Source organism: Schistocerca piceifrons, chromosome 5, assembly GCF_021461385.2.
Source record: "Schistocerca piceifrons isolate TAMUIC-IGC-003096 chromosome 5, iqSchPice1.1, whole genome shotgun sequence".
Lineage (NCBI taxonomy): Eukaryota > Metazoa > Arthropoda > Insecta > Orthoptera > Acrididae > Schistocerca > Schistocerca piceifrons.
In genome coordinates this window covers 479,727,005-479,754,418 of record NC_060142.1, presented here as the reverse complement: position 1 = coordinate 479,754,418, position 27,414 = coordinate 479,727,005, and the positions used below count along the sequence as shown (strand labels likewise).

Here is a 27,414-nt window from a genome sequence, read left to right as displayed (position 1 = left end):
GTCTATACATCACGAAAAAGTGTGGCACCAAGAATGACACTATATTATTGCACAATGTTTATGTCCGAAATGCATCAGTTAGAACTCTGCCTTCGTAGCGAATATGTAAGTGCTCAACGATGTGGAACCCGTATGAATTGTGACCGAGTTGCTTGAATTACAAAACACAAGTGCAAATTATGCATAATGGACTAAAAAAGTCTGAAAATCTTCCTGCAAACACTTCAGTGGAGCAGGTCTTCATTCACTGCAGCATACATTTGTAAACCAAAGCAATAGCTAAATTACAAATTAAACAAATGAACATTATAATTTGTTGTGTACATGTGCTATTTTGTACATAATTCTGTACAGTAACAATTGTTGCAAATGAAATAAATCAATTATTTACTGATTACTGACTAAAAGCTTATACGATTTTCAGTCTGTGGTGTGACAACTGTTTTTGCACACTGCAACAAAGAGGTTGGCAGGGGGGGGGGGGGGGGGGGGACAACCACCGCTGCTGCCACCACTACTCTGTACACTCCCTGAATAGTTGACCTGACCACATTTGCCAATTCTGAAAACTGTTATAAGTAAAACAAACATTTCTGCTTACTGTCATTACACCATGATCTTCAGGTGTCTGTTGGCAAGGCCACATATCTGGTGTTCCCTAAATGATCATGAATTTCATTTCTCAAAGTACTGCAAGGTGTTTTTATATACATTCTCCAGCACATTCCCTGATCCTTTGTCCGTTACTTTTTTCAGTTACTTGCAGAATTTAGTTTGGAACAAATTTAATTTCTTATGGTCTCGAGAGGATCTGGTGTCTACTGCACAGTACTACCCTTGCACCATACTATATATTTGTGCAAACCATCAATACTGCTCTCAGTCAGTCACTGCGGAGGGCCCTTTAGAATTTCATCTGATAGCTTGGAGGTGAACATGAAAAATAACTGTTATTTCAGTCACAAACTGATAAGTCTCAAAGAGGTGAAGGTTTAAACAACGCGTAACAAAGTTTTAGCAGTCAGCTGAAAAGCAAGAATGTAGGGATGTCTGTCAAATTTTGTTGTTAGACAGTTCTCACTTTAGAGGTTTTGGTCAACTTGCACAGGATGAACTAGGATCAGAATACCAGTCACCAATTTTTTTTTAAACCTATTGCTGATCTGCAGCAGGTGACACAGGAGTTAGGATCACTTTGCAAAGAATTCACCAAGGAAGACACTATGGTTATAGCAGGTGGGTCAGGTAATAATATTGACAGAGATCCTGGGTACAATACAGTGTGTGACCCGGCAAAGATTGCATCAGCATCGAGACTTATCAATGTCCAGTTTGTATTTGCTCTTAGACATCATGACTGGCCTCATTTGAGCTTCTCCATCAGATGTGTTAATTTCGAGGAGGAACAGCTGCTTATGTCAGATACAGGGGCAAATACTGATGTGGTTCCTGTAGATTCTGTCAGATGGGATTATACTAGGCATGGCCCAACAGGAAACGGAAGGGTGAACTCACTGGGCTAAATACACAAAATTTAAGCGTGAGAGAGGTACCGTCATGAGTGATGACATACCACTGGTTACAGATTTAGAAAAGGACCTTTTGAGGTAGGACAGAAAGAAACCAAGTTTTAAGAGAAGTTAGAATTGAAACAAATGTTCAGTTTGAGAAAGAAACCGAACAACATAATTCTGCTATTTTGCATCTGCACAAACAACTGTTTGTTAAAAATTTTTAGCAATCAGCAGAAATTTTATTTCCATCCAATTTTATTTCAGTCATTGTGAAATGCCAACTATCTTTATTGCATCAAAATACTCATGGACTAAGAAGCAAAATTAATGATCGTACATTTATGAATTAGAGTTATCAAACCCAATTGACATAATCTGTCTTTCTGAATACCTTGTGATCAGTGGTATAGGCATGTTAAGTGTTACGGAATTTAGGTTAGAATATCACTTTTGTAGAGCAGAAACGGAGAACAGAGGAGTTGCCACATTCATCAGGAATTGCCCTAAATTTAAGAATATAGACATTCATAAATTTTGCCTACAGCAGCCTATGAAAGCATATGCAATATAAGTACAATTTAATAATAAATCCTCCATACTAGTACTACGTTGGTGAATAACTTCATAGGTCCCCCCCCCCCCCCCCTTTCCCCTTTTGGTATTCTAGTTGCTATGGGTTTATGTCAATTGCCTTTTTTTTTTATTTGTAGTTCACTTTTGCTATTTGGGTTTACATATTGTGATTTTGTTATTTGGAGATGGTATTGGAGCTGTGGACACTAGAAAATGGAAGTGCCAAGTGGAGAAATCAGAACATTTGCAACATATTCTTCTGTTTGAGTTCAATAGAGGGGTGACAGCAGAGGAGGCAGCCAGAAGCATTTGTGCTCTGTGTGAGGATAATGGTATTGGACAGGGCATGCCAAGAAATTGGTTTTCTCAGTTTTGAGGAGGGCCATTTTGACATTCAGGATTTGATGAAGATTGTCTAAACGTATTAATCCACAATGATCCAAGCCATTACACTTGAGCACTGAAGAATGTGGTAAACTGTAATCATTCCACCATTGTGCAATACTTGCATGCAACTGGTAAGGTTAAAAAATTGGGTGTAAGGGAACCACACACTATAAGCCAAAAATCACAAAAATCAGCAATTGACCATATGCGCATTTTTGCTTGCTCGTCATAAATTGGCTTGTGGACAACACCGACCATTCCAATTCTGTAAAGTTATTGGTGACAAGCAATGATATTTTTATGCTAACACAAGGAAAAGAAAAGAATGGTGAGCCCAAACAAAGCAGTAACTCCCTGTACAAAGACCTGCATCCATCCATAACAGATAACATTATGCATTTGGTGGAAAAGCGACGGTATTGTGTACTTTGAATTGTTTCTTGAGGTGTAACCATCACTGCTGACATTTATTGTCAACATCTGAGACATCTTGCAAATGCAAGCCAAGAACAATGACCAGGATGAATATATGACATGATGCTACTCCACAATTAACACCCGTCCGCATTCTGCTTGACTAGGAAAAAAAAGCCACTGTGCAGTTGTTGGGTTGGCAAGTCATTCCGCATTCACTCTATTCACCTGATCTTGCAGCCTTTGATTTTCACCTTTTCTGCACTCTATTTAACAACTTTCAAGAAACTTCCTTGTGCTCCGAACAAGGCTCGATATGTTCTTCACCTCAAAATCATGTGATTTCTACAGTCACGGAACTGGAAAGTTACTTCAGTGTTGGCAAGCTGTTGTAAATAGTGAAGGAGAATATATTACTTATTATTAAGCTCTCTGTTATTTGTAACTGTCAAGTTTAAACTTAACAAAAAATGCAATGAACTTATGCACCAATTCAATAAGTGTATACTGAGCACCTGCAAGCATCTTTAATCTGCTTGAAGCTCTGATGGAACATTTAACAACAAAAAATAAATAAATATGGGTTGCTGGTGATTCTAATGTAGATTTTTTTGAAAACTCTTCTGATAACAATTTGTTACAGTCAGTAATGTCTTCTTTCAACTTTGTTCCTACTATAAACTTTCCAAACGGGGTAGCTAATTGCTCATAAACCTCCACTGATAATTTACTTTTAGAAAGATCTAATGAACCAAATCCTATTACAAAACAAATAGTCAATGGCCTCTCAGACCATGATATGCAGTTTCTTTTGTTAAATGTTAATACTGAACAAGATATATGAGGGTTGAAACTATTTATTCACAACCGATACAAAAGAGTTACTTGTTTGCACCTTTTACTATGTTTCAAAGTAGTCACCAGCATTGTGCAGAACCCGTTGCCAGCGATGTGGAATGTGTAGTATATCGTTAGCAGAGCCTGTTCTGTTGATGGTGCGAATGGAGCGGTCTACTGCCTGTCGAATCTCTGGAACAGTTCTGAAGCGAATTCCACGAAGTGTTTTCTTCATCTTCGGAATCAAATCAAAGCCACTAGAACTTAAGTCTGGGGAGTATGGTGAATGGTACAGTACTTCCCAGTCCCATCTACCAAACAAAGCAACCACATCTTGCGCTGTCTGTGCCCATGCATTGTCATGCAAAATGATTGGTAGGTTGTGCAGAAAATGCTGCTGCTTCTATCGCAGAGGTTGTCGCAGGTGATGCTCCAAAAATGAAGAGTAATACTGTGCACTGATGGTCTACTGTGGAGGAACGTAATGCATTAGGATATCATCCCCATAACTTTAGACTGCTCCATTCACAGCATCACCAGAATAGGCTCTGCTAATCGCATACTACACCTTCCACATCGCTGGCAATGGGTTCTACTCAACACTGGTGACTACTTTGAAGGACTGTAACAGGTGCAAACATGTAACTCTTTTGTATCGGTTGTGAACAAATGGTTGCCACTATTTAAGTTCAAACCCTCGTAAAATCTATTATATCTAAATTCAAGAAGGCAGCCAGTAAGCCAGAACTTGTTTATTTTATGACACTCTGCAGATGAATTGGAGTGATGTATGCAGTGCTCATGGCATGAATGAAAAATACAACACTTTTTATTAATGAAGTCCTCAGCTTGTTTAACATTGTTTCCCCCGAAAACTAGTCCAGATTAGACCGAAGTCCACAAACAAGCCATGGATTACTTAATGAATAAAAGCATCTTGGAAAAACAAAAAGGAAACCATCTGTCAGTAACAGTTCTGATGTAGATGCTATAACTCATTATTAGACATACTGCAAAATACTAAGGATAGTAATACGGACGTCAAAGCACATGCAATATGAGAAAAATTAATCACATTAGATAACAAAATAAAGACAATATTGGTTATAGGAGAGGAGGAGACTGGTTGAACAAGACGTGGAGAGGGGCAGTTGGCATTCAGCATAATCGATAAACTGGTAAAAGATGTATGCAGGGTTGCAAAACTTTTTAACAGGCATTTCACAACTTACTCAAAAGCTGGGGTTGTCAACCTCAGTAGATGCTATCATGGAATACCTCAAACCTTTCATTATAAATAGCTTCAGCAGTATGCATATGACCCTTAATACGCCAACACAGTTAATGTCCACTATGAAATCTTTAAAATCAAGAAATTCTAGTGGTTATGATAAAATATGAGAAAAGATCAGAAAGTCACAAACAAGTGATTTTATTATCAAAGAGTTTAATAGGTTAAAAAATCACAAATGAACTTACATATATTTACCCACTTTTCTACATAGTCACCAATGTTCTTAACACATTTCTCCCATTGTGGTACCAGTTCCAATATGCCCTGTTTATGGAAGCCCATTTGCTTGGAGTATAACCATCTGTGAACTGCTGATTTCACTTCCACATCTGTTGCAAAGCTTTAGCGGGCCAGGAATTTGTTCATGGGACCAAACAAATTGAAGTCCAATGGTGCAACATCTGGACTGTAATGTGGATGCTGGAGCACCTACAACCCAAATCTGGCGATTTTCTCATGAACAGTAGCAGCAACATGGGGGCAATAATTATCATGAAATCATCTGACACCGTCATGATTAATGTTGTGGCGTTTGTGAAGAACGGCATGATGCAGCTTAAGAAAAGTTTTAATATAGACTGCAGCACTCACAGGGTTCTGTCTTCAGCGAAGTCTACCAAAACCACACCATGCATATTCCAGAACACTGTCACAAGCACTTTCCTAGCCAACCGAGTCACTCATTGTTTTTGTCCTGGGGAACCAGCATGTTTCGACTCCATAGATGCCAGGTTGGTTTCGGAGGGTAGTGGTACACCCACGACCTGTCACCAGTGACTATTCCTTTCAGAAACACATTAAGTGATCCAAGCTTGTCATCATTTGCTGGCCCTTGTGGTTGTGTTAGGTTCTTAGGCAACCACTGTGCACAAACTTTGTGAAATTTCAACATCTTATGAAAAATATTGTACAGTCCACCACAAGAAATGCTGAACTACTGCGACAAGGTTCACAGTTGCTCCAGTCCATCATTCAAAATAGCTGCTTCAGCAGCTCTGACATTCTGCAGGTTGCAGCTGTTACCAGTTGTTGGAAGCACGGTGAATCACTACGGTTCACACAGCTCTCTTGGAAGAATGCACACCACCTGGAGAAATTGCTACTGTCCATATAGTTGTCGACATACACACACGCCATCATGCCCCCATGAATTTCGCTTGGTTTATGCCCCTTGGCCCCACGAATATGGAACTACATTTTGCTGCTCTTTACAAGTTGATTACAGTAACATGCACACCATGTTTGTATTGTAGTTCAGGCTTCTCTCACCAGAGCTGCACATGAAAACAAAATATCCTCTGTTGTTCAAACTTCAAACTATATTGTCGTGAAATTTCAACACTCCAGCAAAAAACACCAGCCAGCCAGATTGGCTGTAAGGAAAACTTATCAGCACTGTTTCCCGTGACGACGACGAAAGCTGCGGACTTCGCATACGTTACTGAATACGGTGTCGCAAATCTGGACTGAACTGCTTCTCAATGTACAAATACTATTCTGGCTTATCTTGCGAGAACGCCCCAGGAACTGGACCCTACAAGGATGGGAAGAGATAGAAGGCATGTTCCAGGACAAGAAAGTTGGTGAAAGTGCTGCAGTGGATCCCATGCTGGACCGGAACCTGCCACAGTTTCCCAGATGGCTTTGATGGAGTTGCAATTTGATAAAGTGTTAATCTCTGATATTTGAATTTTTTTTTAATGCTGCAGTTCTCTTTTATTGGTTAATTTGTGCAAATTTTTATATTACTCATATGTAAATACATATTGTCCATTACTATATACTTAGTTTTCATTTCAGCAAGCCACTCTTACCAATTAAGGCATGGATAAAAATGAATAAAAATATACATGAAGAAGAAAATTAAAAAAAGATACATATAGAGAACACAGATGCACTCATTAGAGAGCCGTCTTCTCACTGAAAATTTCATTTCATTGAATAAATATGACTTACAAGAAAAAAAAAGAAAATGGAATTACTTTGGTTTTCAAGTGTATGAACGCTTAAATAGTGCCTAAAACTACAGAACTAGATGCTTTTGTAACATGAAATTTCATGCTCTACAACTTTGATAACATGACATTTTTCATTTGGAGTACCCGTTTTTGAGTTACAGGCATTGGAGCTGACTTTTTAACCAAGTTGGTAAAAATGAACGAACTTTGCAAACTGGTTGTAGCTAAGCGACTACGCCGATTTTGACATTTAAATAGGTCAATCGACACAAAAGTTTAATGTTCTTTCATTTTGGTAATCGTAACATTTTCAGTAGGATGCATAGTTTCTGAGTAATAGACTAAAGCCTGAAAAAGTACCAAAATTTATTGGTCTTTTGGCCACAAAAAGTTGTTCCAAGGGTTTTGGAGGTTAAAACTTGGATTCAACATACTGTCAACTAAATACACACGATAAAAATTTAAAATCTTGTACCTCATTTTTTGCAGGCATAAAGTACCCTGTTACAGGACTGTAAGTCCTGCGTATAATTTTTACATATAGTGCAATAAGTTTGAAATTCACAGTTGCTTTCTAAGCAAAAAACTAAATAAAAAATTTCATACATACCAAGCTCTTGCCTAGTTCTTGTATCTGCATTTCATACGTGCTACGTTGTGAACTCAGTTTCTTTTCAGCTTCCTCCAGTTGAATAAGGGCTCTCTTTTTTGCTTGTTCTAACTCAGTTTTCAGCCTGTAGGTAATTTAATACACATCACAATGTTTATACCAAATTAGTAAAACAATAACTTATACTTTTGACGTAACAGCAGATTTAAAATGCTAGAAAGTGCCAAGTATGGAGAAAGTAATGTGCAAATAATTTTACAACTAAATCAGATGAAAATATGAGACTGAGGTAGTGTACAATCTGCATTTTACTATTTTGTGTTTGAAAACTGAATAACAGAATATACTTTTCATATGTACACTGTCACTCTGATGCTTAGGACTTCGAAAATAGTGATAGTCATAATAAGGTCGACTGAGCACCAAAGCAATGAAACAAGTGAGCAGTCATGATTAACAACAGCAAAAAAAAGATAAGAGGAGAAAGAACAAAAACAATGACAATATTCATAATGAAGGGGTGGTAGAAATGTGAACAACACAGTGTCTCAGGTAGGTCAGATGTTGAATAAAAGAAGGGGAAAAAACTAGGACATAATTTCACACTCTGGACTAATGAAACAATATGTAATGACAAAGGAAGAGTGCTAAACTTTTGAAGATTTCCAGAAAACATACAATTCTGCAGACAGGTCAACCCTGTTCTCCACACTAAGGCTTTAAAGTAAATAGACTTATAAGTTCAGAGTCAAATGTCTTATGAAACTCATAACCAATCCAAATTAAAATAGGATCCTTACAGAAATATGGCTGGGAAAAATAATTCAGAATGGAAAAAGTACATAAGAAAAACAAATAAATTATCATATTTGGAGCTATAAACAGACATGCTCAGAAAGTCTTTTGTAAATGGGAGCCATTTTTCCTACACAAACAAATTCATCTATTATTAAAAAAAATCTCTATGTACAAAGTACAAATTTCCACAACCAAAACAGAGTAAATGAGCAACATTTCAAAGTAACTCAAAATCACTAACAACTGATTTAGGAAAAACCAGTGAACTCCCAGTTATTTAAGGAATTGGACTGTCATGTATAAAATGGCTTCAAATGTCTGATTACTTTACAAATGGGTTAATGTGTGAAATATTTTATATTAAGCACACAGGCGAGAAAAGTGCTGCATCATCGATAGCTACACAAACAAAAGGCACAGAACTCGCCTAGCTCCTAAATTGTGCTCAGTCGACTGCCAGCTCTTTCCTGGCCCACAGTGAGTGAACTGGGGTGAGGTGGGGATTTGGGTTGGGGTGAGGGGTCAGGGATGGAGAAAGGCAGGAGGCCAGGAGGGGGTTGGGGGGAAGCGTCTAGCAGCTCTTGGGAGAGTGGGGAGCCATCTGTGGGTTAGCTAGGGGTGCAGGTAGAGGGGGAGGGGGCCGACAGCTGGGCACATGATTTCATAGACTAGGGCTTGAGATAACAGCACACAATTAGCTGATGTGAGGACACAAATTGGGTGAGAGTACTGGGGCAGAGGACGGTGCATTCACTCTCTCACACTCACACACTGTTGGGGGGGGCAAACGAGTTACCTAAGGTTTAGGAAACGAAGGTTATGGGAGCGAAGGATGTGCTGTAAGGATAGCTCCCATCTGCACATCTCAGGAAAGCTGGTGGTGGTGAGGAGGATCCAGATAGCATGGGTTGTGGAGCAACCACCAAAACCTCTCATGTTGTGCTCTGCCGCATGTTATGCCACTGGTTGGTCCACCTTGTTTTTGGCAACAGTTTGGTGGAGGCCGTTCATTCTAATTGACAGCTGGTTGGTTGTCACACCTATATAAAGACAGCGTAGTGGTTGCAGCAAAGCTGGTATATAACATGGCTGCTTTCACAGCTGGCCCAGCCTCTGATGGGGAAGGATAAGCCTATAATGGCATTGGAGTAGGTGGTGCTGGATGGGTGGAGTGGACAGGTTTTGCATCTGGGACTTCCACAGGGGTATGATCCCAGTGGCACAGATTGCAGGTGGGAAGGCATAGGGATGGATTAGAATGTTGGGAAGGTTGGGTGGGCAGTGGAACACCATTTTGGAGGCGTTGGAAACTTATGTATCTACTGATGAACCTTTTGTTTGTGTAACTATCAACAAGCATTTTGATTGTGTACCTATCAACGATGCAGCGCTTCTGCCTTTTGGTGAGCTGTCTCCTTATTTCTAAATAATTCATAATCCTTAAAACGAGAAAAAGTTTAGAAAATGTTTGCGATTATACTTAATGTTTGTTGGAAGTCACTAGGCGAATATAGCTTGTGTAATTTGCACTCCATTTCATGCAAAAACATGTTTTTCACACATCTCTATGATTATGATGTAAAAATCTCCTGAAATGTGCTGTATAATGATGTAATTTTGCAGGTACACTGTCAATCACATGGATGCTGTCTGCAAATTGTGTTGCAAACATGTAGGTATACTCCGATTAAAATTACTTTGTGACCGGTGTTTCAGCGAGTCATGTGGTAGTGACCAACCACCAGCCAATCATACCACTTTCTCAAACACCTGTTTTGTAGACATGTGCAATGCCTCATGAAGTGAGGTTGGCTGTACATCGGCTACACTGCCCCCCCCCCCCCCCTTTCCCACTGAAATCTTCAATCACAAAGTAATCTTAATTGGAGTATAGTAAACAAAAGATAAATTAAAATGTCGTGTCTGATGTTTTACTATACGAACAGGGAATTTTTTTTCCTTTTCAGAATTTTGTGATGGTTTTTGAGCAATAAAAAGCTTTGAAATTATGTGTAAAGTTTGTTGGAAGTACAAGGGTTACCCAGAAAGCAATGCATCACGTTTTTTTCCTCAGCTGAAAACAATGCTACAAATGCAAAATATTACGTATGTATTATCTGAAGTCTCCTGAGTGAGTGCGGCAAGTTTCCGTCACTTCCAATAGATAGCTTAGCTACAGGACAGTTTCAAAATGGCGTCTGTAGGTGATGTATGTTACAAGCAATGTGCCATCATTGAATTTCTTACTGCAGAGAAAGAAACTGTGGGGAATATTCACAAACACTTGTGCAAAGTTTATGGAGCACCTGCTGTTGACAGAAGTACAGTTATTCGCTGGGCATGGAGGATGAGGTCATCAGAAGGCGGTTCGGCGGAGTTCCACAATTTGCAGCAAATGGGGAGACCATCCACAGCCGTCACACCTGACCTAGCCCCCTTGGACTTCCACTTCTTTGGACCTTTAAAGGATGCTATTCATGGAAGACATTTTGAGGATGATGAGGAGGCAATTCACACAGTGAAGCACTGGCTCCACCACCAGGACAAGGATTGGTACTGACAGGGCATACACACCCTTCTTTCGCACTGGGGGAAGGCCATAGAACAGGATGGAGATTATGTGGAAAAATAGGGTGAATAGATAAAACATCATTCTTTTGTGTACATAATTCTCATTATGTTCAATAAAGAATTGTTGAAGAAAAAAATGCAGTGCATTACTTTCTGGGCACCCCGTGTTGCTTGAAGTCCAGGTATTTGTGCACTGTCAGTTATGCTGTCTCAAGACAAACACACGTTTCTAATTGTAATGCTTATCTTATTGTGTTAAACTTTTAAAATAAGATTACACCTGTTAATGAGTAGCACTGTACAATTTTAAATTCTGTCAACAATGCTGGAGCTGATCCGGTGATGTAGAGTGGCTTTGGTGCAGGATGGCTGGAGGCAAAGAGCTGGAACGAAGATGCGGGTGGCCAAATCCATGGTTTTCAAAATAAATGGTTTATTTCACTCACTGTCAGACATTTGCCCTAGGCCAACGCAGAGTAGCAACCACAACCCTCTAAACATGTTGCAAGGGCCATGTGGCTGGCAAGGTGACAGCTAGTGCCCAGCCAACAGGCTGCGACATACACGCCCAGGATCGCTGATGACAAGTGCTCAGAATGTGACATGCAACCCTGTTACATCTGTTGCAGCACAAGCAGACAGCATCAGCGACACTCAAATGCAGCCGGATTCTTGCAAGAGTAGCCAGCTCCCTGGTGATTGGCTGTGCCCAGTGAGCAATGATGTGGCCTAGTGGCACTTACACTGGCTGTGGTGGAAGGCGGCTGCCATGCATGGAACCCTACCCACTGCACCTGGGCAGGAGGCCGACTTGCTGATGGAGTGAGTCTGAGATCACCCTAATGCGTTGTGGCACCTGCCGTGCTCTGGCACCAATTACAGAATGTAGACTTACTGCAGGAAGCAGATACAGTGACAGAAACCTGAATTTGTGACTGCTGCTAGCAACTCTATGTCATCCCCTCATCAGGCGAATCCTCCACATCCTAATAGACTGACAGAAAAAACTGCACCACCATAAGAAGTTTGCAACAAATGAAGGTTGGTAGGCATATTTTTACATCCAAAATTTGAGGTCTATTCAGATTTCGCCCAGTTGTATAAATGTGGGGGTAGTAGTGCCGGAGTAGCACCACTATGAGGGTGCAAATCAGGTTTGCTTTTAAGTACACACTGTAATGGTCATGAGCAATAGTTAGTTTTGAGATTGGATGTGGTGAGCTGAAGTTAGTCAAGAAAGCCTTTCAGTCAACAAAGATGCCATTGTCAACAACATACCAAGTTTGAAAAAGGTAACGTAATAGGGCAACGAGAAGTTGGATGTTCCTTCTGTGAGATTGCAGAAAGACTTGGCAGGAATGTAGCCACTGTACTTGCTGGCAGTGGTGTTCACGAGAAAGTATAGTCACAAAGCGACAGCCACATGGCAATGCCGAGAGGGAAAACCATCATGTTCGGCGTATGGCTCTGCACATCTTACTGAATCTGCAGCAGCTATCTGTGCAGCAGTTGGCACCATTGACAACGAACTGTTACAAATCTGTTACTTCCAGGACAGCTCTGAGCCAAGTGCCCTGTAGTGTGCGTTCTATGACCCTGAAACCCCACCATTTGCAACTTCAGTGATGTCAAACAAGAGCTCATTGATGGGAAGGGTGGAGGTCTGTTGTGTTTTCAGATGAAAGCCAGTTCTGCCTCAGTGCCGCTGATGGCTGTGTGTTGTTTAGGAAGACACAGTTGAGGGCCTGTGACCAACCTGCCTGCGTTCCAGATGCACTGACCTATATGTGGACTTATGGTCTGCGGTGCAAATTTGTACGACAGCAGGAGCACTCCTGTGGTTCTTGCAAGCACAATACCTGCAAATTTGTGTGTCAAATTGGCTACTCGACCTGTTGAGCTGCCATTCATGAACAGCGTTCCAGGAGGTTTTCCAGTAGCATAACACTTGCTCTCATACTGCTGTTGTAATTCTATATGCTCTATAGAGCGTCAACATGTTTTCTTGGCATGCTTTCATACTTAACAAACAGAATAAAAAACCTCATGCTGAATAAACTTGTGCTGTTGGAAGGGTAGAAAAATTTAGTGAGTGAAAGGAAACACAGTGTTTCCTACAGGGTTCATTCCTATTCCTTATATATGTGAATGACCTTCCAGTTAACATTCAACAAGCAGAACTGTTACTTTTTGCGGACGATACTGGAGCTATAATAAATCCTATTGCAGAGTAAGACAGAGAAGAATTGTTAATGACTTTTTTCAAAGAATTATTATGTGGTTCTCTGAAAACTGGCCCTCCCTAGATTTTCAGAAAATGCATTATATTCAGTTTGTACAACAAAGGGTCATACCCACAACTGATGCAGCACCTGAACAGAAGTCAGAATGCTCCAAATTTTGAGTGTACATATTGATTAAACTTGAACTGGTAGAAGCATATAACACAGCCTCTCAAACAATTTAGTTCAGCAACACTTGATCTTCGTACAATCATTAGTCTTGAAACAAATGAATCGACCTGCTGTTTCTTGTTATACTCAATAAAATCGCATGGAATAATTTTTGGGGTATCTCACCTCTTGCAAAGAAAGTGCTGATTGCACAAAAGTTAGCAGTGAGAATAAAATTTGGTGTTAACCCACAATCTTCATGGAGTCTTCAAAGAGTGGGGCATTTTACCTGCATTGTCAGGATACTTATATTCCTCCAAATAAACCCGTCATAAATAATCACTCACATTTTGAGAAGAACAGTGATGTCCAAACCTACAACATTAGATGAAAAAAATAATCTTTATTATCCATTATTAAAGCTGACACTGGTTCAGAAAGAAGTTCAACATGCAGCAACAAAAAGTTTTGATCAATTTCCCAATACCATAAAACTGTCTGACTTGGAGCAAAGTAAGTTTTAAATCTAGCCTCAATTCATTTCTCCTGGACAACTTCTATCCCCTGGATGAATTTCTATTTAAAAAGTGGTAGCCTGAAAAAAGTAAACTGACTTGTGCTCCATCATTTTGATAAAAGAGTAGTTCAAATGATCAATGGAACACATAATTAACTAATTAACTATGAGGCAACATGGAGATTGCCTGTTCACCATTTGTCTGTGAGACAGTTCCAACAGTGGCTATTTAATATTATGTGGCAGATGAACCCCAATCAGCTGCAAAACTCACTCACCTCACATGAATTAAAAAATTACAACAAGAACAAAATCCTTGAGGAAGAAAACATTAAATATATGACACAATAGTCCATCAAACCAAAAATTGTCGATCTAGACACTACCTGTGATTGTTCCAGAGGCAGAAGTATGAATGCTAGAGTCAACAATTTCGTGGCGTTACAAAATGAAATATATACACCTTTTGGGTATCAAAGTAACCTACCTTCAAAATGTGTGTCTTTTGAGCAACAATAAGTTTCCTATGAAATACAGTTATTTGGTCACAAAAGTCTTCAAATTCAACAAGTCAGTTACATAAAATAAATAAAATAAAAAATGGAATTTTTAGAATCTTGCCTCCTGCTCAATAAATTTCTGCGAACATCTATGGTGAAAAGGATTCAGATATCTTAACCTGTTCCCACATAGTTTATATTAACAAGCACATAGAATTAGCATTCTAGATAATCCATCTGCATAGGTAACATTCTAGTTTTGGAAATCTTTTGCAAGGTCTTATGGGACCAAATTGCTTAGGTCATTGGTCCCTAAGCTTAAGCACTACTTAATCTAACGTAAACTAACTTACACTAAGGACAACACACACGCTCATGTCTGAGGGAGGACTCAAACCTCCAACAGGCGGAGTCGTGCGGACCGTGACAAGACGCCTCTGACTGTGTGGCAACATTCTAGTTACTCATGAGTTAATTACCAGGACTTAATTAAGTAATAAGAAGTGGATACAATTAAATGAAAATTACCAAATAAATGATAGTGACAGGTGAGACCAAAAATGAGTGATGTAGAGGGTGCAAAGGATACTGCAGATCAGGATGGGATGAACGAGAAGAGCAATAGGTGTAACAAAGATCCTGAGTTTATCAGAACCAAGTTTTTGTGATCAAGCCGTCTGGATTTTAATTTGGGCAGTTATTTTACAAACATTCTGCACTAGGTTTGCCTAGTGCACACACATGGACAGGGCTACTTCATTTTGACAGTCATAAGTAAAGAGTATATCATTGAGGTGAGGTTTCTCAAAAAATGCTGAATACTTTTAGCAGATTCTTCCGTCATTAAAAACCATCCAGATTTTTCAAAGGAAAATTTCTTAACACATTAGAATAATAGTGATAACATTTTCTGTGAGTAAGTAGTATCAAGTAGAAAATGGTAATTAGAAGAAGATGGAGGAAAGGGAAAGCAGACTGTTCATTACAGGCAGAAGCCAATTAACTGTAATTGTTGCAGATTTGCTTAATACTCAAACACTGAACTTTTTTTGGAGAAAAATTTGGACTGAGGTAACTGGGGAGCCCTGTAAAATGTTCATGTAATAAAGTTGGGCACGCTGTAAGCCAAATACGGTTAGCTTTCAGTTTGTGTTTTGGTTACATATGGAGATAAAGTCAACAACAAAGCAAACATTCAAATTACATACTGCAAAAGAAAATAATGAGACCTTATCAGAAAGAATACATCCAATAAGAAAATAAAGAGCACCTACATTCAATGAGGGATGGGTCGTTGTCATTGATAGATGGGGATATGCCTTGCAATTTGGGCATTATTTGAGAAAAGAAATAACTAAGAAGGAAAAAAACTAGCAATTTCGGGTTAACAGACAAGTACTTTTTGGAAATTCTTTTATCATCTTGGATTCCCTAAATTAACAACATAAAACCTTAAAACTACAACATGGGAATAACAATATAATGACACACTATCCTATGTGGTAATTCGGAAAAGAATCTGTCATTACATTTTATAATGATGGAAACTTAGGAATTCTATTACGAAAATGTAGAACTTTACAAGTTAGAATGATTTCTAGTGCGAACCACATCCAGTTTTTAGTACTGTAATAAATAACATTCTCAGACAACAGCTAACAGATACTCATCACTAAATGCTAGCTGGAATGATCTGGCTTGATGAGAAACTCCAACATATCTTATACGTTCTAATGCTCTCAATATTGCATGAACATAATTGTAAAGGTGGTTAATGTCTGCGGCAAATAACCCTTAGCATTACATTACACAGGAAATTTGTTTCTTTAACAATACATGCATCTAACACACTGAAAAATAATTAAAATGTTATGTACATTTATAGTATTTATGAAGTATGGAAGGTCACAGACAAATATCCAGCTGCTGAACATAACACAGCTGATGTCTTTGTTGGCAACAGAAACTCCTCCGGATGGCCATGAAAGAATCATTTTGGACACATACATACAATATGTTGAACAGTTCGTTGTTCTGCACCACAATCATAGCTGGGCAACATTGTTAATACTCATTTGTACACTGAGCCAGCACATCTTCCACTATTCACAATTATTCTGTTGAATGCTATCCAGAGATGCTCTTCAAACCTGGTGGCTTGTTTGAAAAGAAGGCATCTTCAAGTGTTCTAGGGTAATGTCCTCCTGCCATATTTCTGCCCATCGGTCTGTTGCTGTTGCTCCATTGTGTACCAAAAATTTTATATATGAGAAGAAGTACCACCATAGCTGTATCTTGAGAATGACTTTATTCTATCAAACAACTAGTTTCGACAACACATTACCGCCATCCTCAGGCCCCACTACTGCCAAAAGAGTATTTGATTTCCTTGGTGCATTTACTGTGGGATCCTTGTTACTAACACACATGTTGTCTCCACTGCAATTACATGTCACCTGACACACATGATTGCACTGGAGACAACATGGTGTCAAGTATAGACTCCTGATGAAAGTTAACTCGGTTATACTAATAACTAGGATCCCATAGTAAATGCTCCAAGAAAATCAAATGCTCTTTTGGCTGTGGTGAGAGCTGAGGAAGGCAGTAATGTGACACCAAAACTAGTCATATGATAGAATAAAGACATTCTCAAGATATAACTGTGATGGTACTTCTCATATACCGGGTGGAGAAAAATTGTCATGAAATTTTAACCCTGGATAGCTGATGCCAGTAGAAACCAAAATTTATAATGTTCTGTAGGTCAACGTACCATTTTTAAACTACAGACACTTGGCGCCATGCACTTCGATTGGCTGTGGGATTGCCCTGTTGCAATTCATCGGTTGACAGGCAGCGTTATGGTTGTCGGTTCACACATACAAACATCCCTACCACCAAGCGTGTGGGCTGCCTTGGATACATCACAATCTCCGGCACGCAAAGCATTCACTGTCATGCGTTGTCCAGAGCATCCAGCAACAGGCAATCCCGCAGCCAAACGGAGCACGTGGCGCCAAGTTTCCATAGTTTAAAATGATGCAGTGTCAACCTACACAACATTAGTAATTTTGGTTCCTACTGGCATCAGCTATCCAGGGTTAAAATTTCGTGACAATTTTTCTTCACCCTGTATGTCATCAGCTGAAGTCCCTTGTCCATGCAGTAAGATGGACATAAATGAATTAAAAATTTTCTACTTTACAAAGATGGATGACGGGAGCAAATTCTGTTTTAAGTAGTGCAGGAATGTCCTCATGTACAGGAAGGTAAGGATCACCAGCTATTTTTTGTAAATTCCCCCTTGAGAGCAGATTCTCATCACAAAAATGGAAGAGTTATATGGCTGAGAATAGGCAACCAGAAAACTGGAGTGCTTCTGATTGTTCCTGTGATGATGGACATAGTTCAGTTGAACTGTGTATCAACGAATCTGATTGGGCTGTTGAACCAGATCGCACCAGCCCAAGAGCAGATGTTCTTAGTGTTGGAGCTGATGATCCTCCGTAATACCACAAAGATTCTGCAAAATGATGTTCCCTGACTTCATCTTAGCAGCAATTTCAGGAAGTATTTTTTAAAGCTGAGCATCCTGTCAAGAGTGATTAAAAAAAGTGCCAAGCTTCAAGATTTGTTTCTCATATTTGCTTTAGTCCTTTGATAGATTACAAATTTTCTTGCTCACTCCACAAACGTGATATATTTGTAGCAGAATTAGAGTGAACTGCTAAACTTAACACAGCAGCGGTCTTGTTCACTACTGTTTCTTCTGAAATAATTATAGAAATTGACAACAGGAGGTAGCAGCAGTCAAGGCACAGGTTGGGAGACATCCATACACTGTTCTCATGCAAAATGGGTCCAGTTTTGAAGCAATTGGCGGCTTGCACATTGAGAAAATCGTGATTCGACCTATACTCAGGCCTGATCTCTTTAATCCAAAGTTGAGGCCCAAGCTATCCTTGGGCCTGGTCTCCAATGTGTTAACTCAACCTGGTAAGGGCCTCAGACTTACGACCAATACCCTAGAATTGGTCAAACAAGTGTTGACTCCTTTTGTGGATTAATTACATTTACTTAACGTTCTTCCACGGATCTCAGCCAGACAATTTGTTGTTCTCCAGTTTGTTTTATGCGGTCATTTCACTTTAGCTCACTATGGACGATAACTCCAACATACTTTACAGTATTTAATTTCCTAGTTATTTGTCACCAATTATGTAATTTATGGACAAAATGTTGTTTTCATTTATGATCAGGGTCAACTGCCAATCCCTGTGCCAATTCTTGATCATCTGTAGGTTTTCCTGCAATTAGCTACTATCTTCTGGCATTCTTATCTTCATATAGACAATTGCATCATCCTGAAACAGTCTCATGGAGCTTCTAACATTACCTCTTCTGGCATTCTTACCTTCATATAGACAATTGCATCATCCTGAAACAGTCTCATGGAGCTTCTAACATTACCAACTACATAATTTATACCTATTGTAAACATTAAAGGTCCTATCACATCCCTTAGGGTACACCTAAAATTACCTTTACATCTCTTAGTTTTGTTCTGTTAAGAGTTATGTGTTGAATTCTATTTGTGGAGAATTCATCAATCTCATCACAAATCTGGTAAACACTCTGAAAGCTTGTATTTTGTTCAATAAACCACCACAGTGCAGAACTACCAAATGTCTTTTTGAAGTCAAAGATTACAGCAACAACCTGCGTGCCACTGTGTACAGTGATTTAGATCTAATGTACGAACAGGGCAATCTGAATTTTTCAGTATCTCTGTTTGTGGAATCCATGGTGATTTTTCAAGGAGATGTGTGTTCTCCAAAAAAGTCTTCATGTGTGATTACAAAACACAATAAGCACTTCCACAGCACACTGATGTCAGTGATACAGGCTAATAATTATGTGCTCCTGCCCTACAATCCTTCTTGAAAACAGGAATGACTTGTGCTGTTTGCTAGTCACTAGGTAACTACCACTGTTCCAGCAAAAAAAAATTATAAACTACTCGTAGAAGGGGAGCACATTCTTTCACATGATCTACACAAAAACATACATCTTAATTCTTCCGGATTGCCTTCCCGCTATTAAGCAATTTTAGTTGATTTCTTTTTATTCCATAGTCATTTACCTCACTACATGCCATTTTGGCATTTGTGCAATGACTGAGAGGAGGAACCATATTGCAACTGACACAGTTTTGGAATTCATTATTTTGGCCTCCTCTCTGTCATCTTAGTTTTGGTGCCAGTATGGTCACTGTGAGACTGAATAGATGATTAAATCCATAATTGATTTAATAAAGTACCCACACTACTTACGGTTTTTAGTGAGATCAAGTGGTAAAACTTTACTTTCAAATCCTTCTCCACTAGTTATCTTATGCTCATTTTCGCTTTGTTCCAATTTAGTTTGTTAACTAGGCTTTGATTTTACTGTACTAATGATCTCTTTGCTTTTGGAAGAAGTTTCTAACATGGGTATTGAACTATGACAGATCTTCCCCACCCCTTAAAATCTTTCTCAACACATACTGGTCACAGGTGTATTCAACTATACTTTTAAATTTTATCCATTTGTGATACACAGCTTCGTCCTCAGAACTGAATCTGATGCTCATTACTTACTGTGCAACTGTATCCTGTCACTCTCATAAAGCGAAAATATTTACTTATCTTTCTTCGCATCAATGCCATCATAGACTAAAGGTTATTGGTGCTTTCCGTTACAATAACTGATTTGAAAAGTTCTGGTTGGTTTGTTACTGGGAGTATCATGTTGCTTGCAAGAGTCAGTTCTTTAACTATCTACTTGAAGTAATTTTTAGATGAGACACTCAGAACAACCTCACATGAATCCCTGCCCTTGGTACCAGTTTTGATTGCATAACTATCCCAATGTATAACAGAAAACTGAAGTCCTCTCCTATTAAGTCAGCATGATTTAGAAACTTACTCACAACATTTTGCAAGTTCTCTCTGAAACGCTTTGCCTCTACAGCTCCTGTCACAGGTGACCTATAAAAGCATCTGAATACCAGATTTGAACCAACTTTGATACTTAACTTCACCAAGATTATTTCAATTTTGTAATCTGTAATAACTTTACTAGATACTATAGAATTCTTTACGTTACCAAATAAATTGCTATCCTTGGCATCCAACTTAGCCTTGCAATACGTACTCCAATCTGAATTCAGGATTTTGCTACTATCCATGTCCTGTTCCTAATACTATCTGGGCATTATTACCTCCAATTTGTGATGCTAATTTTGGGACTCTACCACAACAAATCATTCTGCAGTTTACTAATATCATGTTAACATTTCCTTTATTCAATCTACAAGAAAGAAATTTCTTAGAGGAATGTGGTTGATGTACCTTTGATTTTGAGAGGCAATTCATCACCAATTCCACCAAGGGGTTCCTCTAACCTCTGGGTATGACACCACAAATAGTAAGCTATCCCTGCACCCCGCATGCGATGCTAACTGGATTCACCAATCCAGCCATTGGTCTAAAGAAGAGGTAGCACTAGAAGAGGTAGCACTAGAAGAGGTAGCACTAGAAGAGGTAGCACTAGAAGAGGTAGCACTAGAAGAGGTAGCACTAGAAGAGGTAGCACTAGAAGAGGTAGCACTAGAAGAGGTAGCAAAAGAAGAGTTATTGTAGTAAAACCAAACAATGGAAAATCTAGGATGGAATGTAACAATATTACGAAAAGGATAGCTGCTACTCAACATACAGTGGAGATGCTGGGTCGCAAACAGGCACAACAAAAAGTGTTTTTGGCCAACAAGGCCATCGTGGAGATAGAAGATCACACACAAACACACAAAACCACATTCTCTGGCTGTTGAAGTGGTCATGTGGATGTAAAGTGCGTTTGCACATGCACGCATGTGCATGTCACTTAAGTTACAGTCCTGTGGTAAAAGAATCACTTGACTGTCACAAATAATTCTATGAAATTTTGAGATTCAGCAAACCTTAAAGGAATTTTAAAGTACAAAGTAAATAGCCATAACATGTGAACAACTGACTAGCAAAAGAACATTCTGACTGCAGCACAATTCTGCGAGAAAACGCAACATCAGAAAGCTAATTATTGGCACCAGAGAGAGAGAGATTCATTTTATGAAGAGACAAAGTATAGACCTAAATCTACCATGCACCCTGAGTTCTAGTGAGTGACCACTAATCTTGTTTAGTTTCTTGTTGTCATTATGTACGTAAAGTGATACAAAGGTGTTTTCAACGTAAAAAAAAAAAAAAAAAAAGAAAGAAAGAAAGAAACTTCACAGTTTAGGAGTGGCCAAGATTATGTAAAATGCTCATGTTTTTGTCACCTGTTCTCCTGGACAGTTCTGATTTCTTCATGTGCAAAACAGTAGTCAGCAGGTTCACCACCTTTTTCTGAAGCATCTGGGTCATCTGGATTATTCACTCTGAAGTAATGGTTCCCTCCAATGACAAGCCGATCACCATGATGTAGGGAATGCTCTTCAGTTACTTCTACACCATTGATGAAACAGGGTCCATTTCCTGGTATCAGTGTCAATCCTTCTCCCTTGTTTTCAATTGTACTGCATTGATAAACACATTAAAACTAAAGATAAACAATGGAAAGAAAATTTTAATTTTCTGATGTAAGGAAACTATCTTTTAAAAGTTTTCTTACCAGTGGCTGTCCTTAATAAGAGGTCCACTTAAGGCAATATCAGTGTTGGAATCAATTTGATCTTCACGTCCAATATTAACACGGCCAGGAGGAATAAGATAAATAAGTGTGCCGGAAAGGACTGGATCTGGTGTTAGATTGATGAGACATGCCTGTTTTTCTATATCAAGCTTTAATGCTATTCCACAACGTCGTAAGTAAGTTAGTTCGACTTTCTTGATACTTTCTGCTTTCTCCAACCTCTCAGACCAACGCCTGGAAATGTCCAACACACATTATCCTTTTCTGTTCATGTACTTATACATTAATAAATAACCCTTATTTTACATCTGATAAAATATGCTTCAGCAAATGACACCTAAAGTTGCTTATTAAAATAAATCACTGAAATTCCTCAGAAAGCTTCTATTTATCTTGAGTTACCTTTGGGTTTCAGCAAATTCCTCCTTGCTCAGAAGTAGTTGTTCTTTCAACTTCTTCAATTCTTCCTTCTGACTGATTTCACATGTGTCATCTTCAAGACATCGTTTATCATCTAGTGGAGAAAGAGGCATACTCATATGCCTCTGATGTTCGCAATCTCCTCTTGAGGTACGCAGCCGCTCAACCTCCTCACGAAGGTGCCTAGAAATTGACAACAGAAAGAATAAGTTAAATAAAAGCCAAGAAATACCATTTACTGAATTTTATGTACAGTTATTAGGGCTGCCAAATTTATAAACACTTATAAGACTTTTTTAAAAGTTTTCTAAAATCTTTTTCATCTTGGCTTAAAAAATTCATTACATTAAAAGTGAATAATAGTTTTAGTTGCTAACAACTACCTTCAGAACTATAAAAGTAAGAAAAAACAGAAAATTGCCTTAATGTGACTTTAACCAACTTCAAGAACATATGTTATTTCAAGGTAATGAACACTGAATAATGATAACAAACCACTCATGGTAAAAACACTGTGTCAATGTACACTGAAGACTACAATGTCATCCTCTGACAGTCCCAAGATATACTTTGTAAATAATGAAAAACACCTATCAGGTCAATGTGAACTGTAAAAAATTTTAAGACCACATAGAAAGAGGCAAACATGAATAACTAAAACATACCAATGCTCACTAATGAACCAGGTTACAATACAATGTATGTTATATCAACAAAGTCACTGACCACAATTCTGCACTCGCAAGGCGGGTGGGCCTCATTCTTTCATTGAAAATAAAAGCACTGGATCAGTTAAAACACAAATCATTTTAAAAATACACATCAGAAATGTAAGATGTAAGGAAATATACCATAATTATTAGCAAGTACACCAGAATGCAAAGTTAACACATCCTCTTTATGAACTGTAATTTGTTGTGACTTTGAAGTCAACAAAGTTGGTCAAGCACGTCTGTCGCCATTTGAAGCCATTAGAACATTGACTGCTGTGTTCCCTTGTCAGCATCAATCATAAATTGCCAGAAGGACCAACAGGTGGCACACAAGTTCACACATAATTCAAACAACAAAATAGAATTATTATTAACATGATAACAAATACAAATTATGAAGTATGAGAACGTACATGAAAACTGCCGATGACCAGACAGATTTCAATGTTGCAGAGGCTGCATCAAGAATACACAAGAGCACATAGGAGATATCAGAAGGTAACGACTTACGTAAGGTGACAACAAGGAATGTAACGTGCCTTTGTTTAAATCCATCGCCAGTCTTACTATAAAACTTCACCTTACATTCTGAACAAATGACTCTAATCGTCTATGTATTTATATTTTGAAACAGAAGACTGTGACATGGTGCATGACAATAGCACAAGTACGAGGCCATGCTGAGATGTAAAGCCTCTGAATTTTTATGCGAAAACTCTTAAAGCTTTGTATATGAAACAAACTTTACTAACAATCTACAACTTTATTCTTGGTATCTACACATTTATTTCTCAACATAGTCACCCTGGCGTCTAATACATTTCACCCAGCAAGAGACCAGTTTGGTGATACAGTCACTGTAGGTGGTTTGACTTTGTTGAGCAAGCTATAACTTCACCTCTAGTGGCACCAATTCACCACTATCAGACTGAAGTCCTCAAAGGTATTCTTCAAGTTTTGGAAACAAATTAAAATCAGATGGGGTCAATTTGGAACAGCATGCAGGATTACGGATAACAGTGAAACTAAGGTCTCTGACTGTTACAGACATCACAGAGTTCACGTGTGGTCTGGCATTGTGATGCTGAAGAAGGGGGTGCTCCATGTGTGTATGAACACTTTGAATTAATGCTTTCAGTTTGCTGAGGCTCTCTAACATGCCGACGCAGTAATTTACAAATGGCCACGTTACACACTACAAATTCGGAACCCTCCAGAGCCAGAAGGTTGCAACTTGCATCAGCGTATTGAGAACAGAATAAAAAATTCAGAGGCACTGCTTTTCGGCATGCCCTTATATGCCAGTCAACATTTCTCCTGAATCATGTCACATATTTTGTGATTGTAGAGTTGAATGTGAAATAACACTCACAGGTGTATGCCGCAACTATCAAAGGACAATCTTTGCTGAAAGTGAGCAAGACAACTGTAACTTACAGTCGAGGATGCTGTGAAGAACCTCAAAAGTTAAACACTGGGAAAGAGTATGAACAACCTCTCGAAAACAAGAAAGAGTTTGGGGAGAACTTAGAAATAACAAATTTTTAAATTCTCTGATCATGTTGCTGGCAGTCGTTTCCAGTGACCACATCGAAAGTTTACAAGATGCATACCTAATGTCAGTATTGCCATTGTCATGGTTCACTTGTCAAAGTCGATTAATGTGGATGCTACATAACAGTCACACTTTGGGTGACGCATTACTGTAAACTTTAATTCGCTCAACTGATGCAATGTGTTCAGAGACCAGTGTACTGTTGTGTGGATTTTGACAACTGATGTGACAAGCTAAAATGCAAAGTATTCAGAATGATTTGGAAATAATGAACATAAAAGCCACTGAGGTGATAAAATAATTTTTAATGACATCATTAACGGAGCAACATAAAAACACACAAGTCTGTAGGAGTGTTAACGGATAAAATAGACAATTTTTGAAGATGTTAAATGTGAAAATACACAGTAAGAAAACTTTTAGAATTCAATCATGGAATAGTTATTTTCAGCTTAACCACAGTGCCACCTCTCTCATTTAAAAAATGATAAAGGTACTCGGCTGGCGCAAAGCAAGTTTCAAGAAAATGGCAATAGGAATAATGTTAGTAAGAAATCAACACAGCATGGCTGTATTGATACATACCGCTTATGTCACAAACAATTCCATTTAAAAGACTGCCATCAGGTTACAATACCAACAGAAATCTCCACAAAGGTCTGCCAATATCATGACTTGAAAGTCTTAGATATATGATGCAACAGACCATGGAACATGACAATCATACGAAACATGTTGTCAACTGTGTAGCAGAAGCACAACAACCAGCGAATTCAGGCGATTTGTATGCTGTGTACATTAGACTCAGCTTCTGCTAGGCAGGCAACAGAGTATTTATATGACTGGCACGTTCTAGGGTTTGCCTTTAACATTACATAATAGAACTAAGACTTTTTAAGTCATAGTGTCCGTTGGGATTTCTTTTTAAGACTGTTGGCAGTGTAGCCTGACGATCTTCTTTCAACCAAAACAGGCTGTGACATATTAAATGTATATCAATACAGCTGTGGTAGTTTCTTATCAATACTGACAACAATGTGCTTGGGAGCTCAAGATGAACAAGACAATATTAATATCATAGAATATGTTTAACTAAACAAATTTATTTGAAAATGTCTGAGATGACGAAAGTAAATATAATAATTATTTTGTTAGAATAACAATTAAAAACAATAAGAGAGTGAAGAACACAGAACAAAAACCAATGGACAGAACTCAAATGTCATTAGCATGAATCGGTAACTAACAACAGAGGCCAAATTGTATATGTATTTGAGAATTTGTTAGAATCTTTGTATAGTTCCTGAGATGAATGAGAAATATACTTTGAAAACAATGGAAATAACAATTCTACATAAGATACTCATTCTTAAGGCTCATACTAAAATTTCACAGAGACACGATTACTACCTCACTAATCAAAACTGGTTGTGGCACTAAATCATTAGCAACTTAAGCAGAACATTAATTGCTGCTATGGTAATGGAATGCCATCCTACCTTAAAGTAATCACAAGTAAAACAATTAATACTTCAAGAACATGTAGCTGAAATGCTATTTAATGTTTTAAATTAAGGACATGACTGCAAGACACTTTGACACACTCATAGCTTTTCAGTAAATCTACATACAAATATTACACTAGCAGTTGTTCATTCTGCAATATATTACACTAGTCACTCAGGACAAAGTGTTTCAGGCTAAGGACGACAGCAGCAATGAAGACTTAACCCAGAATACAATCTCAATTCTTCCCAACAGGCAACCTAATGGCTAAAGCTTAGTACAGCCAGTGGCAGGTAAATAGTGTATAAATGTCAAGGCAACTGATTGAATACAAAATCAGATAGCTAACCTGATGACACGATCTCTTGGCTCCTCATTGATACGAACTCTGTTGACGATGGTTCTTGCCTGGCAAGCGTAACGCAATGTTGCCAATGTTTCTTCCGCATGAACACTGGCAGGGCTGATAGTAGCCAACATTGCTGTGCGTGAATTTCCTCCAAGACTTTCCTGAAATTTAATGTTATATATAATATAATAAGTAACACACATTATACTTGTAATTAACAGTGATGACAAAACTAATATGTTACAGAAGATTACACCATACAAAGCAAATCCTGAGAACTTCAGCCCTAGTTGAACGTCAGTAGTCTGACTCAATATACTCTATCAGTGGTTACATGTATGTCTTCAACAATGTTGCTACAACTTGTAATTGAAAAATTTGTTTGGTAACATTGCCAAAGTCTCCACTTTTTACCCCATTTGTACATCCAATGTAAAATGTAGGTGGATGTAAGCTTTCAGCACATGTAAGTAGGGACACTAGAGAGAGAGGTGGATTGCTACGTATGTTAAAATTTGTCATAGTGTGAAAAATGTAGAAACTAAAAAATTGTGTGTACTGCAACATACAGAAGCATGTACATGTGCGTTTAAAGTAAATAATGGTACTTTTATAATTGTAGATGTGTATACGTACCCACTGGAAAATTTTCAGCTATTTTTGAAAACTTGAATTCTTTGTTGTGGTATCGGTCAGACAGAGGGAAACAAATAATTGCTTGTGAGGATTTCAACGCAGATTTTCTGAAAGAGTCCGATACAAAGCACGACCCTGAAGTATTACTTGGTT

At 38.5% G+C, this 27,414-nt stretch overlaps 1 protein-coding gene across 1 annotated transcript in view; it reads right to left on the bottom strand.

Annotated features, from left to right (window-relative positions):
- LOC124797840 (kinesin-like protein KIF14) overlaps nucleotides 1-27,414 on the bottom strand; it is a 258,591-nt gene that overhangs the window by 76,866 nt on the left and 154,311 nt on the right. The window contains exons 8-12 of the mRNA XM_047260886.1: nucleotides 26,626-26,786; nucleotides 22,485-22,685; nucleotides 22,062-22,316; nucleotides 21,730-21,966; nucleotides 7,588-7,711 (exon numbers count right to left, since the gene is read on the bottom strand). Coding sequence (XP_047116842.1) covers nucleotides 7,588-7,711; nucleotides 21,730-21,966; nucleotides 22,062-22,316; nucleotides 22,485-22,685; nucleotides 26,626-26,786 — 978 coding nt within the window. The remainder of the gene's footprint in view (nucleotides 1-7,587; nucleotides 7,712-21,729; nucleotides 21,967-22,061; nucleotides 22,317-22,484; nucleotides 22,686-26,625; nucleotides 26,787-27,414) is intronic.